Raw genomic sequence first — 20,410 nt, forward strand, 5'->3', positions numbered from 1 at the left:
TTTTAAGGAATGTGACCTCTTGTATATTTATTCTCACCATATATTTATATTTTACATCTTCATAAAGTAAAACAACGTAAATGTGTAACGTATTAATATTTACAGCTTTTGCACCCGTTTTTGTATTTAACCATGTTATAACCTATATCGCAAGATATGAAGTACACTCTTAATAAGCTGCAATATTTCTGTGAAATATCAGAAAAAAAGTTACATTAATTGGAACTTTATGGAAAAGAATGTATGTTAAAAGTCTTCAGTATTCCCCTTAAAATATGCTTGAAAGTCAAGATATAATCACTCTTACTCTTCAACAATTATTTGCCACCCTCCAACAATATTCCTTGTACAGTCATTACAATTTGTCAAATCTAAGAAATTCATCCTCTTTATGGATAAACGTTTGAGAGGAAAGTACTTGTAAACTTTATTTTGACATTTTCATTCACAGGTAAACTTTTATGACATTGTTTTTACTAAAATTTTGAAATGCTTGAAGCTAAACATTTTTGTTGCCAATACTATGGCATTCTTTAAGCTAAAATGTTGACATTCTTTAAGCTAAAATTTGGTACCGATATGACAACCTGAAAGCTTGGGATAGAATTTCAATAAAAAATATAGAAGTAAGATGCAAAAGTCTCCTTGCACTATACTACCAGTAAAACCAGAAAAAGGAAAAAAAGAAGATGAAAATATCATTATTATAAAAGTGATAAAAAATTATTATTAGTACAAATTTCAGTTTTATTGTTAGGAGAAGATGTGCTATTTTAATTATTTTCCATTCAAGTCCAACATGATAGCGGCTCATTTATATAAATGTTTTGAATGATTTGTTAATAACTAACCATAACCTTACAGTTTAGCTAATGAAATGAGATGCATACATCTGACTTTCATCATCTGCATATACAGTGCAGCATATGTTACTCATGACACAACATACATTAAAAAACGTAATGTTACACATGACGTACATAATAATACGCAACATACGATACAGCACATGAAACAACTGCAATGTGACATTTAACTTTTGTCCAAGATGTCTGGCGGAGTTAACGATCTTTGATAATCTTTGGTAACTGTGACCGTCAGGCTCAAATATACCCTGCTGCCCGGAAATGAACCAGTAGTTTACATCGTAAAGAATTTGACAAAAGAGAAACAACTATATTCAATTTGGGCCTTGTAGATTTTCAATAATTTGCCTTACAGAGAAATAAACTCCTGTCACCATGCCAACCAGACCGATCGAAATGAGCAGAACGTCTTTCATGATGACTAATGTTGATCGACCTCCGAGACGAATGTGGATAAGGCACGGGATAACGTAGGCCAGCATAGTACTTCCCACTGCACCTGTAGCAAACGAGAAAGGTGAGGAAGTTATAAACTATTGTTGGGAGCTTTCCTGGATGAGGATACCACACTCATTATTTCTTTTATACAGATCGTGTTGATTTCAGTGAAAATTAATCAGAAAGCACATAAAAAAAGAGGATCCCATTTCCTACTGCTATTAAATATGCCAAAACCTGTTACTTTAGATATTAGAATAGCTATCACAACACAAGATAACTAGTTTTAAAGGTTAATTCCTTCCACCTTGCTTTTCAGCTAATTTGTTTATCAAATACAATGAGAGAGTCCTTTTGACTTTATTGCTCATCATTCAAAGCTACAATACATCATCTGTACAGTAAGATCCAACATTTGAACTATTCTTGAGGGTGTAACAAACTGACTTGTTTTAAACAAATGGTTGCTGGAGATCTGAGCATGTCTGTACGAGAAATAAAGTTTTGAACCATTCCTCCTTTGGTCGCTGCATAACCTAATATGACCTTTGACCTCCTACACTCAAGTCTGGGATTTGGAAGTCATGGTACTACAGACCTAACAGACAATGGGGCTTTATTTTCTTTGGATCCAGCTGTACAGCTCTAGCGGATCGCTTACACATTCCTAATTCTCAGTGCTTGAACTAGTTAACTACCTTTGCTTCGTAATCTCACGACCCTAATTGTATCAAACATTCACCAAAAGATTTCAAGAATATCAGAATACTCACCAACAAAAGCACTAAAATATGCATAGCTATCCTTCAAGAAACAGGCTAAACCAAACTGTATTACGACTATCACTACACGGACCACGATCCGTTTGTAGAAAAGAACCTGCTAGAGAAATGAAAAAGAAAATTCATGAATCTAGATTGGGAATGGAAGGAGGATGGAACTAATGAAGACCACTAAACTACAAATTTAACTTGCATCAAACAATAGAATGCTATTGTTCGCATCAAACAATAAAATGCTATTGTTCGTAGCCACTATGGTGTAACGAAAGTTCATAGTTGATGTAATAAAGTGATGGGTTTATTGCTTTCAGAACACTTCTTTGCTTAACGGCTGATGGAGGACAATGAAAAATAAATGGAACGTAACTGACACATTATTTTTAATTCAGCAAATCATTGCTTTACCAAGACACCAATGATTGAAACGGACATGTTTAACTTCACCTAGAAAGATTTTTAACGAAACTTTGAAAGCACGAGACTATCCATTTTCTGTGTTATAAAGCTGACAATCTAGTTTGAAAGCGACTGTTTCAAGCAAAGAGAAGTATTGCTTATTGTGCATTGAATGCCTCTTTTTCAACTTATCATATAACGTATTACACTGCATAAAGCTCTGTTAAAATTATGAATAATACTTAAAATATTCTTAATCTGCAAAAACAATAAAAGAAAAATTTGAAGGGGGAAGGGGGTTCATCTATTCTTTAAAAATATTGGATTATGTAATTTTAAAGTTTCACATCATGAAAACATAAAAAAAGAGGTTAGAACATCTCTGCAATTTTCTTAAGTATACAGCACTTTACACTAGATGTCGAAGTGTAAGCTAGTGTTTTGCCTGTTGCCAGTGCAATTTTGCGTATAATGGGATCTAGATTTTCATCCCTCCAAACTCCCCGACGTCGAGGGTAATTAACGGTCAATTAAATTGACGGGAGGATCATTCACAAAGTGGCTCGCATATGCAGTCTCAGATTTAAGCATCCAAAAAATATCTAATGGTGCACAAATACTAACAGACACTTTTAAAGAGAAAAAAAAAATTAGTCCTGTCTTTCAATGCCGTACTGTACCTCTCCCCCCTCTGCCCCCCCCCTCATGGATGTCCTCACCAGACTCTCCCTTCACCACTCGGTTCTTTACACACTGTACACAAAGATATCAAATCCTAATATTATAACGCATACAGTTAATTTTTCATGGCTGCAGTTTTGGTTTTCTGTTCTGCTCTCTGGCCCATATAGATTAGTCTTTCTTTTCGAATGGAATTGTTCTGCACAAACACTGACCTTTTGAGTTGGTTGTCTGGTGACTACCTCTTCACTCTGTACGGATTCGATCGGTATACCACTTGATAGCAAGGGTTCAGCTTGTTCATCCTCATGAATTGCTGTTGGATGGACATTGAGGTAAACGAGAAGGATAAGTCTTCTAAAGTTCTGGACGGATAGACATTTGGTTGAACAAATGTTCACTTATATATATAAACATACTATATATATTGTATATTAAGTAACTATTAGTTCTATAAAAAAAAATGTTAAAAAAATCCCTGAAGGATATGAAAGTGTTAAGTTTAAATCATTTTTTGGGCTTAAAAAAATGAAATGATTTTCCAGAAGGCAAATGTCAACCTATGTTAGATTCTGTTTATAAAGTTGCCAACGATTTACAGGAATACCAAACTTGAAAAGATAATGTAAACAGCTGAGGTTCATCAATTAATGTGACTGGACAAGTAAGTCTAACACACAGATCATTATTCAGCTACTCACATTTAGCAACAAAACTTAATAGAAAATAACATGTTTCCATTCCAGAGATATGTTAAATTTGAATATCTTGAAAACTGGTATAGCTATAGAAGCACTAATAGCACTTCAACTTTTGTTGTTGTTTTTGTTGTTGAAATATCAAGACATAAATTCTGCTTCAAGTGATCATAGATCAGACTCTAGAGTTTGAAAGTGCTTTTGCTGTAAAGTTTATCATGAGGAGCAAATATTTGTTAATAACTACCAACAATTTTCGAGGCAATTCTAACACATACCAAGGCTAAACACTGAATTTCAGCCTCTACCGATTCCAGCAATCTTAAAACACAGAGACGTTCAGAAACTTACAACTGCCAAAGATGAGACCCTCCACAATTTCCACTGCCACAAAGTTTTGAAGTGGATATGTGAACAGCACTCCTATGCAGATGGTTGCATTCAATATTAAGATCACGATGGGATTGGTGTGGCCGGCTAGACTCCATATGAGGACCTGTCCGACGTTATTTCCGTACTTCAGGTACCCTATGACACCCATGAAACAATAGATACCAGTAAACAGAAAAAGGGCACCGTACAGCAGGGCAGGGTAAAGACTTCGATTCCCCTCCATGCTGGTCTCAATGGGGATAATCTGTAAGAAAAGCAAATATAACATAAATACAGCTTAAATACCAGAAGATGCAGTCGGCTCTTCAACAAACCATAACACTTTGTATTTGTTTTATTTGTGTTGTATTTATTTTATTTGTGTTGCATTTGTATTGTATTTGTGTTGCATTTGTATTGTATTTGTGTTTTATTTGTGTTGTATTTGTTTTGTGTTGCATTTGTATTGTATTTGTGTTGTATTTGTTTCATTTGTGTTGTATTTATTTTATTTGTGTTGCATTTGTATTGTATTTGTGTTGTATTTGGTTGTGCAATGTTCCACAAAAGAGGAGCACAACAAATGCTTGGAGTTTTATCTTTACAATGATTTCAGGGTTTCTTTTTAAAAGTTACATCCGTGGCGGGTTCTTTATTGATGTTGCGATCGATAGTTTAGTTAGTTTGTGTTGCATACTTCATTTTGTACAGTAAGCATGTTACAATATTACTAATGGATGCACTCAGTGTCATTTCAATTTTGTTCAGAAGGAGAAGTTCACAAGGAAAAGTAATGCTTGAACTTCAAACAAGAGTCAGGCAGCAGAATACAATGAGATGAACTGTGTACCAAGGAGTATAAAGGTGTAAAGAAGTGGTACGCGACCTTTTGCCAGTGACTTTAGAAAGTTAACTTTGCATGTGAAATTCGACTTCGCTTGATCGACTGACAAAATTAAAACAAACAAAAAATAGTTTTGTTATCTTATATTAGTATTATAGTGTTTAAATTAGTGTTATATATTTTGTTTATAAACATGTGTTTCAATTACCATAGTATTTGGTTATAAAGATTTCTTTCATTAAAGTTCACAGCATATTTTCAGAAGTTTTTGAGGATTTTCCTGGGAAGTTCTCTTGCCCCCCCTCCCCCACCCCCACCAACATATATTTCCATGATCCACGTTTTGGTCACAGCTCAGAGTTTATGGACCCCTGGTGTAAAGCACTCATTACATCAAGTGACTTTACTAATTTCATTTGAAATTAAACCTAGGATTAAAATACCTGAAATATAAAATTTCACCGGACTAGAGCATATTTTAAAAATAGTTGCAAGTTTTTCCTCAGAGAACGAATTTTTTTTTTTTTTTGGAACTCCATGAAAACAAAATCTTTAAAGACATTTTTGCAAGTGGCACTAAATTGATCTTAATCCATTGAGTTGTTTACCACAAGGAGCTCTGTCCTACTGCAGTTGATAAAACAAAACAGTCACGTCTCCTTTACGCCATAAAGAACTTACGGTTCCTATTCCTTCATACGCCGATGTCACTTGGCCGAAAAATATGGGAAAGCCAGAGAAGTTGGCAGTCCATGTGACATCATTATTTATTTTAAAATCTGTAGAAGAGAAAGATGAGCAGACAATTAAAAGCAGTTCTTGTTCGCATTAAATTTAGCGGTAGCTTAAATAACCAGGGTAAGAAGGGTAATTCTGTACATGTCTATAGGAATCTTAAATTCCTCCAAAGCAATCAGTACTGACAATTATCAATTCAACTAAAGTGGATTCGGTACAGTAATGAAAGCCAATCAGGAAACAAAGATTAAAAAACTTTTTTTAGTATATATTCCTCAGAGTAATGACAACATTAATTGACTGACATGTAAATGGCTGCAACTATTTCCAGTGCTATCTGAATAATTTATGCAATTGGTTAATTGCAAAGACTGTTTGAGCATGAATACACAAACTCTCATGATATAAGAGAACGTTTGGGATAAATTTGTTCTGTCTAGACAAGTTCAGCTTTCACCATATCTTCCGTTTTGACCACGTTCCACCCCAAACGGTCTTTTGACTCCATGAATTCATTACAACTTTTTCGACCCATCATCTGCTGTTTGGTCAAAATCAAAGTTAAAACCCTAGGAGTAGCCTTTTTGTGAGTTTGGCTCTCTGACCTCTTTTGAACCCAAATGACTTTTGACCTTAAAGTTAGGTACAAGTATTAGTACACATTATCTGCCGATCAGTGTGGTTAAGTTTGATCAAAATCAAACATATAGCCTGGGAGAAGTCAGATTTTACATTTTTTTGCTGTTTTGACCACTGTTGAGTTTTGACATCATATGACCTTGACCCTAAAATAAACCATCATTTAACTGACCACAATGACCAAGTTTGGTGAAAATCAAAACATAACTGTTCACAGTGAGTGCTTTCTCTTTTTATTCCTTCATTCTGAAATGAGCATTATATATTAATAGTTACTGTGTCGCAGTGGTTAGCGCCCTGGAACTGATAGATTCACACAAACCCCTTAAAATGAGTTCAAGCCCCTGCTAGAGACAGAATTTTAACTTTCTATGTTTTTCCTCCTTCCAATGGTGAGGTTGAAGTATAAGAGACATGCATTACTGTGGCCCAGTGCTCTCGAACTGAGAGTCAGATAAACACCTTGACATGAGTTCAAGTCCATGCCAGACACGGCATTTCAATTTTCTGCTCTTTTCCATTCTTCCATTCCGAGGTGAGGTTAAAATGTATGAGAAACGAGCATTATTTCTCAAAAGTTGCTGTGCGGCAGAGGTTAGTGCTCTGGGGCTGAGAGTGTCAGACGAACACCTTGTCATGAGTTCAATCCCCAGCCAGGGCTGTTTATTCATTGGGAACCAAAATGGTATTTTTACTTCCTTTAGTAAGACACCAAAATTCAAAACAAGTATTGAAAAAGATCAATTATATTTTGTCCATTTAGAATTAGCCAGAGACATGGTTTTAGTACTACCATAAAGCATTTCTTAGTAAATGCTAACTGTTGCTAGAGAAGGATAACATTTTGCTTCAAAGATGTTTTAACTGGTTAATGGATACTTGAACATAGCTTATTCTATTTCATACCGAATCAGTTCATTGACAGGACTTTTCTTAGCCCCTCACCCCCCCCCCCCCTTTTGAGTTACCTTGCTAACACGCTCGTAGCTATATATACGCAGTTTTGCCTTCGGTAAGGAATCAAAAAGCGTCACCATCTTTGATGCGTTAGTGTCAACGATGAATATCTGATCGGTTTCTTAATTTGTAGTTTAACCCACGAGTAGCTGTGGCATAGACTCACCAATGAAAATGATGAATGTGATTGCAATAAACCCAAGGAGTACAGCGGAGTTGGCAAAGACACTGAAGGGCCCCATATTTCGAATTCGCTTCACCATCGCTAAAGCCATGAAACATGGGAATGAAATGAGGAGAAGTAGATGGTAATCAACCACATGTTTTTCAGCATCCTTATTTAAGTTTGAGCCCATTGTTAAATATTGCCACCAGGACCTATCCAGACCATCCGTCAACACCGAGCTCTGGAGACCGCCGCCTTCGACCATCGGGGTCGGCGTTACTATATCATGCTTCGTAGTTCCGTTGTACACAAACATATCGATGGACTCTTCCAAGGTATCCGCAATGAAGATGAAATAGCTGACGCAGAAACCGAACTGAGTCACAAACAGACTGACTGTGGTCAGGATACACCCTAGCCGTCCTAGGACTGCACTCGCTACTTCTCCATAAGATATCGTCCTCTCGATTTCGCTCTCGGATATGGATCGCAATCTAGAAGACACGTAACCGGTCAGAGAGCTGGGATTATTGTCGATTCGTTCTACCACTTCTCTCTTGCATTTAATGATCATATTACAACAGTGGGCGGTGGCTACCACGATAACCGCGATGCTTATGAGTCCCAGCTGTGCACAGAAGAATGAGATCATTGCATCAAATCCTTTTCATTTCAAGTCAAGACAAGAATATTGGATCAAAGTTTTTAAAAGACACAAGTGGTGTATAGACCTGTTACATTAGCCTACAACACTTTCAAATTAGACATAGCCATAAACCTAGCAAGATTTTCTGGCCAAAAATAAAGAACAGAAAACCGTGTCAATGTCAACAAGTGAACAGGATAAATATTTATAGCATTATGAAGAAAAGATATATACGCATAAACGTTATCCAATATAAAAACACAAGCTACAGACTACAGATCTGTTGGCAATTTCCATTAATCTAAGAAATACAGTATAGGCTTCTTTTAAAGAAGTTCAAGGGTTTCAAAGGGCCCTTGATTTGTCTGGCTAATGCATATACCACTAGCTACACATTCATGAAATGTGTGAAAAGCAAAACAATTTTTGGTTTAACTTTCCCCAAATCATCAACAAAATTGTTACAAAATACAATCAGCCTAAAGCTGATGTATTGATATTTACTTTCAGCCGAATGAGTTAAACAGAGAACGGAATTGAAAGATGGAAATTATTTTGGAAGTGTAAAGAACATCTTGACAACCAAGAGGACAAGCAAGAGAGCAGAAACAAGCCGACTGGTAAATCTTTATTTTATATGTGGTGTACTCTGGCCAGAAAAGCTGGAGAAAAGGGTGGGGGGGGGGGGGCTACAGCTACGAGCCCTGGGGTCAATTACTTCTCACCATGAGATAAACAATAAGGAAAATTGTAACCTCATCTCCTAATACACTTAAGAAGCTATAAGAGGACTTCAGAAAGGTGGGCCTATTTTCTGGCTCTTTACATTCTTTTGTACCTGATTTTTGTTCAATTCATATGCTACACGTTGTAGTATAATATATTGAAGCCATAGAAGGATAGTGATGAACTCACTGAACAAATACATGAGTTCGCTGCTTAATGTTCTGACCAAAATGCAAAAGTTGCATTGTGGTTTCAATGATGTAACACGAACACTTTTCTTTTTGAATCTGACGTAATGTATAGTGAGGGTGTACAACATACTTGATCTCAGTAATACCGTTAAAAGCAGTGTGATGTGACAAACAATATATTCACAATGGCACAGGCCATCCTGAAAAAAACATTGACCTCAACAGCAGGCTTCTTGTACTGAATGTGAAGCATCTGAAGCAACTGTACTAAATATGACATCTGTCATTGTTGAAATATTGTGTAAAACATGGTTTTCACAATTTGACCCCGAATGACCTTTGACCTCCACAAAAAGCTATAGGCAAGTTGTAATTAATTTGGTTCATATACATATTAAATATGAGATCTGCCCAAGCTTACCCTCCTGCGATATCGTGTTTACACGGTTTTCACAATTTGACCCCTGGTGACCCCAAATGACCTTTGACCTACACAACAAACAATAAACTTCTTGCTCTCAATGTGGTACTTCTACACACTAAATAATCTTCTTCAGATATCCTGTTTACAAGGTTACCATTATCATCAAAACCGAATATGCAGATTATTGCATTGTTACTTTCCCTTTCTCTTCCTTATCAATCTTTTCCCAAACAATATTAGTAATTACACTAACATACAGTAAATGTTTGTACGTACCACTAATCCACTTTCTTTAAAGGCAAACGAGACGGTCAGGTAATTTGTACCAATGAATGCCTTAAAAATATTGGCAAAGTCTTGAGCGATCATAACAACCCTATAAAAGAAAGAGAAGAGATATCATCCGATTATTTATCTTGCAAAGTATGAAATGTTAACCATGCAATATGTTACAAAAAGTCATTTCAATTAACATGTACAGTTATGAGATGTCAGTCCATCGTTTGTTTGAAAAACAAATCTCCTGGTACCTAGCAGTTTCATCCGAGTGTTCTCACATGTTATGGCATAATATACATATATTACAGTAGATGCCTTGGCAAACTCTTAATAATACAGCTAACACAGTAAGTTAACTTTTTGTCATACTTTCACAACATTAATTCATGTTACAACTCTTTCAAGGAGTTCCCTTCAAATACCTATTTGCCAACCAGTATTGTTGTTTGGAAAAAATATTGATATTGCCATGTTATCTTCATATTTGAAATGTTTGGGCGAGGGTTTCTTGAAACATCAAAATCAGCCGATATTGAGATCCGAGTTATTGGATATCGCTAAAAGCATAACATCTGTGCAACACTAATTGACTCAATGACTTGGTGATATCACTTCTTATTGCCTGCCATTTTGTATCCAAACGGTCAGGGGGTGTTAACATGTTCCACATCCTGGGAATAAATTGTTACCACCAGCATCCCACTGATAGAAAGATACTAGGTAACCGATCTTACCGAGTACTCCAAATAGTAAGACCAGTATCCCTGTAGAGACGTGACACGTAGAGATGTGATAGATTAAAATTTATTACACAAATATCCAGTTACATTTTATCTAACTTTTATTTTGTTCTCAAAAGAAAAAATGAAACCCAAAAGTGGAGAAAACCGTCATTCCTCACACCTTGAGAAATATATATAATAAAAAATGTTAGGACAGAACCAACAGGCTGTAGATTTACGTTCATTGTTACATTCTTTATTTATGTTAGCCCAGGTAGGTTCATATCCGTTTCAACACTATATTTCAATTCTTTGGCAGAAATCCCTGAGTATATGTATTATATACATATTGTGCACCATTGCTCTACAAATTAATGACTTATCAGTGTGATATGTACCACCACCATTTAAAAAATATATATAATTTTGATAGTCATGATATAATGACCACTGTACTGGTTATTTAATATCTTATGGACATTATACTATTTATACACACAAAAAAAAGTGTACAGATATTTGTAAAATGTATACATGTTAATCATTACTGATCAATTATTATTCCATTGGTTTTTACTAGTTAATAATTGCACAGAAGAGAAAGGATAACATGATATTGGGTTGTTACATCCATACAGCAAGAGAAGCATGTACTACAATACTATAATGGAGTTACATACGGTACAAGAAAATACTGCTTGAGGTCAGAATAAACATACCTGCAAACAAATACTCAGAGAGTAGAGTAGTCATAGATACTACCTACTCAGGGAATAACCAAGTGTTCAAATTTTGTGCAGCACATTTGAAAGCTTTGAACTTTGTCTCATAAAACTACTACAATCTCTGTGTACAAATACTGCCATACATCTCTGCACTTGTTTAGTAAATTTGTCCATTTTGTGCATAGCATTTTTTGATGCAATACTGGATGAATTATGCACTGCTACTGTACCTCCTGTCAGTTGTAGCATGCACGGTTTGGGTTTCAGAGTCTAACGACCAAGGGTAGCTTAATTCAGTTCAGAATTTTGAAAGCACAAAAGAAATTATTTGTTAGAATACATATGTAACAGTTACCTCAAGAATGCAAGTCCTGTGCTCTACCAACAGAACTATCTTAGAGATGACCATTTTCTTTCTATGAATCAAGTAACTAAATGCAGTCATACTGTGAGCCTTGTATTATATACTGGATATTTGTATGGCTGGAGAATTAAAGGGTGTGAAGACTCGCGCAAAAAGGAACGTCTAATGCAGGTAAATTGACCTAGTTTCGAATGAGGTGTAACAGAAGTGTTAAACACCACCATCCATCCCAGAAAATACACACACAGCTTGCTACCGTCGGTAATTAAACACTAGTGTACAGTCAGTACATACAGCTGTGGTCAATACCCACAGCACAGTATACAAACGATACAGCGATGGACATCTCAGGTCCAGCTAAAGATAACAATTAAGGTATCACGATTCATTACTGTCTGCATTTTTTAGCGACACGAACGAAACGTCACTTGCAAGCAACAGAAAGTTAACTTTTTCAGATGGCCACACTCGGTTTGGGGCGAGTCTTCAATGCCTTTAACTACACCATTCAGAAACCAAAAAAACTATTTCCAGATTGTCCAAAATTACTCTCTGTAATATTAGCCTGTGGTCAATATAACTATTAGTTAGTATCCAACTGTACTTTATGTAGTGCAGAGGTGTTAAAGAGCTTCCTGTTTAAACATGAAGGCAGTAGCAAGGTAGACAACTAGTTTGCATACATAATGAAAACTGCTTTCTAGTTAAAACCAGTTTATGGCCACTTTAGCCCAAACTGTGCAGCTTTCATCAGGTCGTCAGGTTTTTTCATCAGGCATATTATTAGCATCTTACCTTCTGGCTTAGTATAGTAGCAGTATGGGCTTAATATTAAGAATTTATCACATCATTGGGGGTTATAGTGAGACATGAGACATGGGAAGACATGCATGTAAGAGTTGTACACTGTTTGAAGGTCTGTGCACTTCTGTCTGTATTCAACATGCTTTCATGTAGAACTTTATATAAGCCTACAAAAGTACAGGTCACATTGCAAGTTAAAAAATATTACCGAACACTATAATAGTGTTGACTGAAATACCATACGCCTTTAAGCTAAATTTGTCGTGGAACTTCATTGTCGTAAGATTGAGCGTTGCTTCAGTTCTTCCCACCGCTGGCGCCTAAAAGTCTGAAATTGTATTCCACCAATAAAGTGAAGAGCTGATGTGTGCATCTCCACCAGTAGCAGGTGGGTACAGCCAATGACAATCTAGCCCTTCCTCGTTTTAAATCCTTGTCCAATCAGCACCACGAATCTGTAGATATTTTCTCCATTGTGAGCGGTAGCATAATTTTGTTAGTTAGTTTTGAGCTCATCATGAGGAGACCAAGATTTGCCTCTGACAAGACAAGAACTGAGGGAATCGCCTATTTTCTGTAAGTTGCTTTAAACTGGTATATTTGTTTCATCACACGAATGCTTGGCATGACTTGTAGGTTTAATTGTTTGTTTTAAGAAAGGGTAAAATTGAGTATCTTTGGGGTTGCGGAGGATACTGCTCGTACAAATAAAATACGCTACGAAAAGTTTCGTTACTCCTCGTGTATTTTAGTAACAAGAAGCGCGGGTGTATTGTTAAGTAATAACATTTGTTGAATCTTCTTTAGGTCGCATTTTAAGGTAGACGAACATCATAGATATTTCTTGTAATGTTTTCGTAGTCAAGCAAATAACGAGAGGGGGTTAGTGTTAATCTGTGATAACATTATCCTTCATTTGCACATGTATACATTTTATCTACAAGTTACTTTATCATTTCTTTTTACTTTCTTCTAATGAAAATGTGATCTCCGTGAAAGTCAGTCATTGCCATAATCTGGATCAATTTCACCTGTACCCAGCAAGAATCAGTGATTGAGGTCATTAATATATTAGAGATTCCATAAGTCATCCTCTTCTCCCATTATTGTCAATATGTGTTGAAGATTATTACTACGTTCAACAGACTGTAACTTGGGAGAAACTGGTCGATTTTACAATACAATGGCACAGCGACGTAGCCAGGAATTTGAAAGGGAGGGGGAGCACTTTTTGCGATTGATATGGATTTTCAAAGTTGTAGGCACGACTATCTGAGCGGAGCGCCACCATCGGTTGGCGCGGAGCGTACAAGAAAATTAAAATTTTTTTACAAACCCCCCAGATGGCCGGAAACGGCCCTTCCCTAGTGTTCATTCTGGTTCCCTGGCCTCTTGCTAACTTGAGACACCTCATTCAATATCACTTTCAAACCCCAAAAAACAAACGAGTTGAAATAGTACGTAATTCAATAATAGGCCATCAGCTGAAACTCAAAAAGAGGCTGTAAAATCAGTTTCGTTCCAGCAACACCGGGTCTAGATTTTTAAAGCATTTTTGGGTAGTTCAATGCATCACAGACATTATATTAAAAGTTCTCCAAAAAATTTCCTGCAGTATTTTCGTAACGCACCCTCGAAATTGGGTATGTTATATAGACATTACGTGCTACGATGCTATGTATTAGGAACACACTAACGTTAGATTTGGTACAGTGGTGCATACATACCACTCTTTTCTTATATGTTTAATTACGACATTTTTTTGTTGTTATAATAGTTGGGTAAGGGTTATAAGAATGGTGGAAGAGGATTCTGGTCTAAGGGTCAGTGAGGGTTGTTTTCAGGCATTACAAGTTGTGCCCTCCCCCCTCCATTTTCGCCAAAATGGTAAAAAAAGCACATTCTCAACTTTGACATATGAAATACAATTTTTACACATTATAACTTAAGGGTTTTAATTATAAAAATGTACCACTTTTAATAAACTCAGATATAATGCTTCGTAATAAATCAAATATTTTTAGATTTCCCCCCTATGTTATGATGCATTTCGTCTGTGCATGAAAGCGTAAATATACACATATAATGAAAAGTTCCTCTCCATAATTGTTACACTCCCCATCCAAACTGTTTTACACATGCGACCCCCTCCCCCTCTACTTTACATGTAGCTAAATCCCTAGTTACAATGAGATGTACCAATGCCCCAAGACCAGTGAGCTTATTTCTTTTGTATAAATCAATATATAAGTTGGCACACTAAGACGTCATGGCATATCGTAGATGTGAAATAAAGTTATAGTCGGTATATATCCATTACCTTAGTACTCTTTCTACAGTCTTCGGCAAAACTAGGTGCTTTCTCCATGTTACTGAAACGACATGTTTATAATTCGTATTCATGCAAAAAGAGTTTCCAAGGGAGTTAACGTATAAAAGAAAAGATCGACAAGGTTTCGAATGGTATTTTGAATAATAATAGTTCTATATTCTACAAATAATATGAATAATAAAGGTAAATGGTACAAATAAGTGAATAACGAAGACAGTTAACTTAAGCCCCAGATAGAAAGAAATAATGTATCTATTAAGACTGGGTCGATGCACTCAATGGTGTAGTAGAGCTGGGCCTTTGCGATGATTCAAGATACAGGTTCTTCATCAAAAGGCGCGGCGCGGAATTAATAAGTAATTAAAAGTTCATCCAAGGACAGTTGTACTAGTTATAACAGGATCCACTTCAATTCACTGCATGGAAGTCAGATATGGTATGGAAAAGGGAAAGTCTATTCCGTAGTAGAGGTGAAGATAATTAGATGAAATAAAAGTCACTAAAGACTTGAATATCCTTCAGTCAAAACTTGAACAGATGCACAGAACGTATTAACAATATGAATAAAACAGGTAACGAAATGTTACGGCAAAACAATAAAGAACCGTGATATTGGAACAGGGTCAGGGGCAATAGTTCCCCAACAACAGTATATAAACCTCTGACTGGTTTCAGGATGCGGTATTTGCATCATCGTCATCAGTAAATGTAGTTATGAATATGCAAGAGGTAAAGCATGCCCATAACACCCTCCTCCCCCCTCCCCTCTCAGCAAAAAAAAGTGTGATTTGAAGAAAATGTGGATATTTATCATAAGGTGTCTGGTAGGTAGGGTAATCTACGTAAAACTACTAATAGCTAAAATGAATATATGAATAAGATCATGTTTTCTGGTTCCTTTAAACTCTGGGGAACAAAATAATGACAACATGACTTTGAAAAAGTTAACCCTCTTCACAAACTTCAAACTTGATTAAAATTTCAGACTAAGATATCAAGATTTAACACCATCACAGTTCATCCTCCAAATCATCTTCCCCTGCATCAACAATCTCAACATCTTCTTGGAAGTTCCTGCAATTTCTATATTTACATAGGTCTGTACACGGTAGTTGTGCATTCATTCAGGAACATCTTCCTTTAAGACATTTGCCGACTCTACAGCTACTGCTGACACACTGAAGCAAAACATCTGGGTCAGGTGGCTTCGTCATCCAAGTGATTATAAGGTCATCATTTCAAGTTTCCATCCATGTCCCTCTGGTGAGAGTGCATCAATCCTTTGCTGCAATGCCCTACTGTGAATAGCAGCCTGGTTGGTGCAGCGCTTAACATGCTGGATCAGAGCATCTTTTGTTGGTGGTAAACTCTGCTCTGAGGAGGAGATGAACAAAACACCTTGCACCATGAAATTGGATATTTTTGAGTCTCACATTTTATGATGGGGTACCAATATAATTACAATTAAGCTAGAAATAAGTTGCAAATTACTTTAATAATTTCAATGGAAAGATTAACCTGATATTGCATCTCAAAGCGTTTAGAGAATTTTTTAATTTTCCTTGAGGGAGGACCCCCATATTCCAAAAGTCCTAGATCCACCCCTGAACACTCAATGAACCACACTTTGAAGAGAGTACTTTACCTTTCAAGATCTGTATGTCTTCCTTGTCAAGAATTGTATCTAGTTTCTTCAACATAGAGAGTGGTACCTCACTTCAATGGCAACAATCTTTTCCTCTAATATTCATAAAATCTGGGCTCATCTTTTTTCCGCTCTGCTGCTTGTCGAAGCAATACTTTAATAAAATGAAATAAAAAAAACCAAATTGTTTTGCATTTTCTGTTGATCAAAATGTAAGTTTGAACAAATAAGAACTAAGACAATTTTATTTATATACCATTTGATCTGCTCATCTTCTATGGACAAACAAAGACACATTCAAATTTTGAAAACCAGTGTCATGCAAAAAAAGAATTAAAACAAGCTTTTTTTGACAGTACAGTACATTATCTCTTAATGTTATGGTTTAAATTATACAATGGTAGATTATATCTGTTACTAATAATAAAGGAGACAGATACTTGTTCATTTTGGTAAAGCTAGACAGGCTGACCATAAGACCTTGCAAACCTAACCTTATTGCACCTTTGTTACACTTATTTTTCTAACTAATATAATATCTCTATCATTCAAATAAAGGGCCACAGTAAGAAAACTATGAAGCCTGTATTTAACACTTAGGCTAGTGCCCCAGATGGAGAATTTGAAACAAATTTCCGTTCCTACCACCTTATAACAAAACAAATCAGATGACCATGCCACTAATTATATTATGTTCAGGTCCAACACTGTGCCCTTTGACTTGGATTCTATCCCTCAAGAGCTACTGATCTTGCATTATGCAACTTCTCTTAACACTTCAACTATGCCATAGAAGTGAAAGTACTGTAGAGTCGTGTAGTATGCTTAGGCTTACCTCCATCGAAAGTCTCTGCCTGCTGCAGCTTGTCCTGCACCCGTTTGCAACGCCGAGTAATGTATTGTTTCTTTTCCCACATATAATAAATTGAACAGGCAATACACCAGAGCTTCTGCTTGGTTTCCTCGATCTTTTCCGTTAATTCTTCGTTTAAAATCATATGGGGTCTACTCTGGTACTGTCCGTTTTCTTGCAGCAATGTGCTTGCTATCAACGAACCGCCTGTAACACTTATCGTGGAACCCCATCATACTATGCTGTTGAACACACGCTTGATCGTAGTAGGCCATGGAGTAATCAGTAGTACGGCGATATCACTGTCTCCGCCGCTGAGATTAAGCCAATCTTTAGCGCAGCAAGTAACTTTAGTCCATCGTTTATTCGTCAGTGCCTTGACTGCTTCAAATTTTACAGATTCAATGTGCACTGTAGCTAGTAAATATTTATCGCAAACGCTGTTTTGGACCTTGGCAAGCCGATCAACAACAACAGGCAACAAAGTGCTGCAGCTCTATACATATAAAGTCTGTAAATCAACGATAGGCTTATTTGACTGTGGAATGTTCTCAACTGAAATTTTATCGGCGTTAACGGGTTCTTAGGTAGATGTTAAAAAACTGACAAGATCGTATCCTAGTCTTTTTCGGCGGGTAGAGTATTGAATGAAACGGCACGCGATATGAATGACAGCCTAGATGACAGAAGAATAGGTCACCTAATTTAGCCATAATCTTGCTACGTTCATTTCAATAGTTTTTCCTGTCTAGACTCTTAAACTCGTCCAGCAAGCTTATGGATTTGAATTATGGGTGTTTTAATAAAAAAAATAACTTGGCCAAAAAAAGTGTAGGCCCGGGCCTACAGTGCTACATACTGGCTACGCCCCTGATAGTTCTATATTAGGATTAGATCTCTTACTGAAATATGGCTGACCTAATAAGGTGACAAAGAGTACAAGTTTTATGTAGAAAAAGGGCACATTTTTAACCTGAGGAAAAGTGGGGGCACTTGCCCCCTGTGCCCCCCGGTTCCGCCGCTCTTGAAGGTACATGTACAGAGTAGTCTTACTTTTCAACTTCTGATACTTGTAGATACAAAGATAGTCCAGATATGTCTTTGCTACAACTGTAGCTATTAAATGTTTAAGTAAGCCTAATAAGAGAAGGCGAGAGCTATCCGACGATTGCCATCTGATGCAAATTTCTCAAGCGTTTCCTCAACTGAAATATAACCTGCGTAAACGGGTACTTAACTACATGTTAAAAAACTGACAAGATCGGATCCTATAGTCTTTTTCGCCGTGTAGAGTGTTGAATGAAACTATCGTGCTATATACTGGCTACGCCCTGATCATATGATATCAGTAGGCCTACCAGCAGATTTTGTTTCCTGTTTAAATTCTTTTAGGCCTACATGTTCTTTTACATAATATATCAGAAAGACAAACATAGTGCTCTTTTACAAGTTTTCCTGTAGGATGATTCTTGTTTATTGTCCAATGTCTGGACTTTAATACATTTGACGAACTTAACTGATGGACAATATAAACTTTCATATTTTGTAATACAGCCAGATATGCAGTGGCCTAAAAACAAATATCGTTATCGCAGTGTATTAGCAGTGTAATAATTATTTATAGGAAGTGCGTATCACGTACGATTGCTAGCTTAGCTTCATAACATGCTGTTCGTGCAACAACTTAGGACGACTCATTGAACGAACGTTGTCGACGTTGTTGTGCATACAGTTCGTGACATTCCATAGAGTGCGATTAGGTAGGCAATATGTATTTTATTACGCAGTGGCCAACTGTAGGCTTGTAATTGGCTATAAGCTAAATTTAGCTAATTGCATCTGCCAAACTAAGTAAGTAGTTGAATCAGTAGTCGTGAATGTTACTACGATTACAATCGAGTTAACGGAGCTGACGATTATTCAATATCAAAAGAGCACTGACAAAATACCATGCTAAAAAACGACAGTTTAAAAAAAAAAATCGACACTGAAAGGGGGGGCGGTCGCTCCCCGTGCTCCCCCCTAGCTACGTCCCTGCAATGGCATGCATAGCAAACAAAACAAAATACAGAAAGTAAGATTTACTAACCCTACAGAGGGGGCCTTTGGGTCTAACTACTTAACATATTGACTTCGCAATGAGTTTAGCCTAGGCTAGGCTAGTGTAATGGGCCTTGGCTAAAGTTACTGTTGGCTATATGGGAGCTAACTTACTGGCCTAGGCTAGGCCTACTTTGTCCTGACTTACTGTGTATCCTAAATTTAAACTAAATGGAAGCAATGCGATTAAACATTGTAAGATTGATATCCAGTTGATTGAAATCTATTATCCTTACCTCATCTTGTTTTCAAAGACGTTCCACTCGTTGAAAATTGTTAGGCAGTAGATTTGAAGAAGTTAATCATTGAGAATCAGGCTGGGATCGTCAATCTCGTCCCGTGACGTGTATGTCACTGTACTGTAAAATAGATTTTGCCAGGCGCAAGTAGCGTTAATCCTACACAATACAGTGACTAAAACCCAGGAAGGGAGTGTTCCGAGTTCAAGTTATACCGGATCAATAGTATGGAAGCGTAGAGGAGGCATAACATTAACAACTTTTAGTTCTTACTTAATATAGTTAATATATATGACAGGAACTTTGCCGCGTTGAAAAGGGTTCAAATTGAAATTAATGCATAGTGCACTGTATAATAGCAAATAGATTATGAACATGAATTAAAGCATAAAATTTAACTTAAATAGCTGAACTAACAACGTGCATATAGCTTTTACAATGACAAGGTGACAAGTAAATAACTTTCCGCTCCTTCGGCGAATAGCAAACTGCACAAACGAAAATCTTTGTTTTCAAACGATGGAAAATAAATTTGCAATTTACTAACTAGTAATGGTTTGAGTTACTTTGTTACTTCTTTAATCGAACAGTTTTGGTTTTCTTCCCAAGTTATCCGATGCTCACAAGATAACAACTCTTGTGTTTGGTACTCTCTATATACATATGACAAACTTGGGACACTCCCTCCTCCGCTTTTTTTGAGTTAACGTTACAGAAAAACAAAAACAAGCAGACAAAATGCACAAGAAAAAAACAAAAAAGCTAATGTTCCGTGACACGAAA

At 36.5% G+C, this 20,410-nt stretch overlaps 1 protein-coding gene and 1 long non-coding RNA gene across 4 annotated transcripts; both read right to left on the reverse strand.

The window, feature by feature from the left end:
• On the reverse strand, positions 1 to 19,764 carry LOC139967484 (proton-coupled amino acid transporter 1-like). 2 transcript variants are annotated; one of them, XM_071971357.1, is made up of 8 exons: positions 19,625 to 19,764; positions 9,841 to 9,940; positions 7,578 to 8,205; positions 5,759 to 5,856; positions 4,213 to 4,498; positions 3,379 to 3,479; positions 2,078 to 2,183; positions 1 to 1,365 (listed from the first exon to the last, which is right to left on the reverse strand). In XM_071971357.1, exons 1-8 carry the CDS (start codon positions 19,627 to 19,629, stop codon positions 1,181 to 1,183), a joined length of 1,509 nt encoding a protein of 502 aa, XP_071827458.1. In that variant the 5' UTR covers positions 19,630 to 19,764; the 3' UTR covers positions 1 to 1,180. The 2 variants fall into 2 exon arrangements, with proteins under 2 accessions (XP_071827458.1, XP_071827457.1); XM_071971356.1 differs by having other exon boundaries at positions 2,078 to 2,186.
• Positions 14,877 to 17,636, reverse strand: LOC139968190 (uncharacterized). 2 transcript variants are annotated; one of them, XR_011793238.1, is made up of 3 exons: positions 17,271 to 17,636; positions 16,436 to 16,589; positions 14,877 to 16,159 (listed from the first exon to the last, which is right to left on the reverse strand). It is a non-coding gene; the product is annotated as an uncharacterized lncRNA (long non-coding RNA). The 2 variants fall into 2 exon arrangements; XR_011793237.1 differs by having other exon boundaries at positions 14,877 to 16,164.
• Positions 19,765 to 20,410: the final 646 nt, after the last annotated feature.

Source organism: Apostichopus japonicus, chromosome 5 (assembly GCF_037975245.1).
Source record: "Apostichopus japonicus isolate 1M-3 chromosome 5, ASM3797524v1, whole genome shotgun sequence".
Lineage (NCBI taxonomy): Eukaryota > Metazoa > Echinodermata > Holothuroidea > Aspidochirotida > Stichopodidae > Apostichopus > Apostichopus japonicus.

What these genes read in the sequence shown, in the direction of transcription:
- LOC139967484 (XM_071971356.1), bottom strand. An exon ending in TTAAAGAAAGTGGATTAGTG is followed by an intron (nt 8,206 to 9,840) that starts GTACGTACAAAC and finishes TTCTGTGCACAG; the next exon opens with CTGGGACTCATAAGCATCGC. An exon ending in CGTATGAAGGAATAGGAACC is followed by an intron (nt 4,499 to 5,758) that starts GTAAGTTCTTTA and finishes CTTTTCTTACAG; the next exon opens with ATTATCCCCATTGAGACCAG.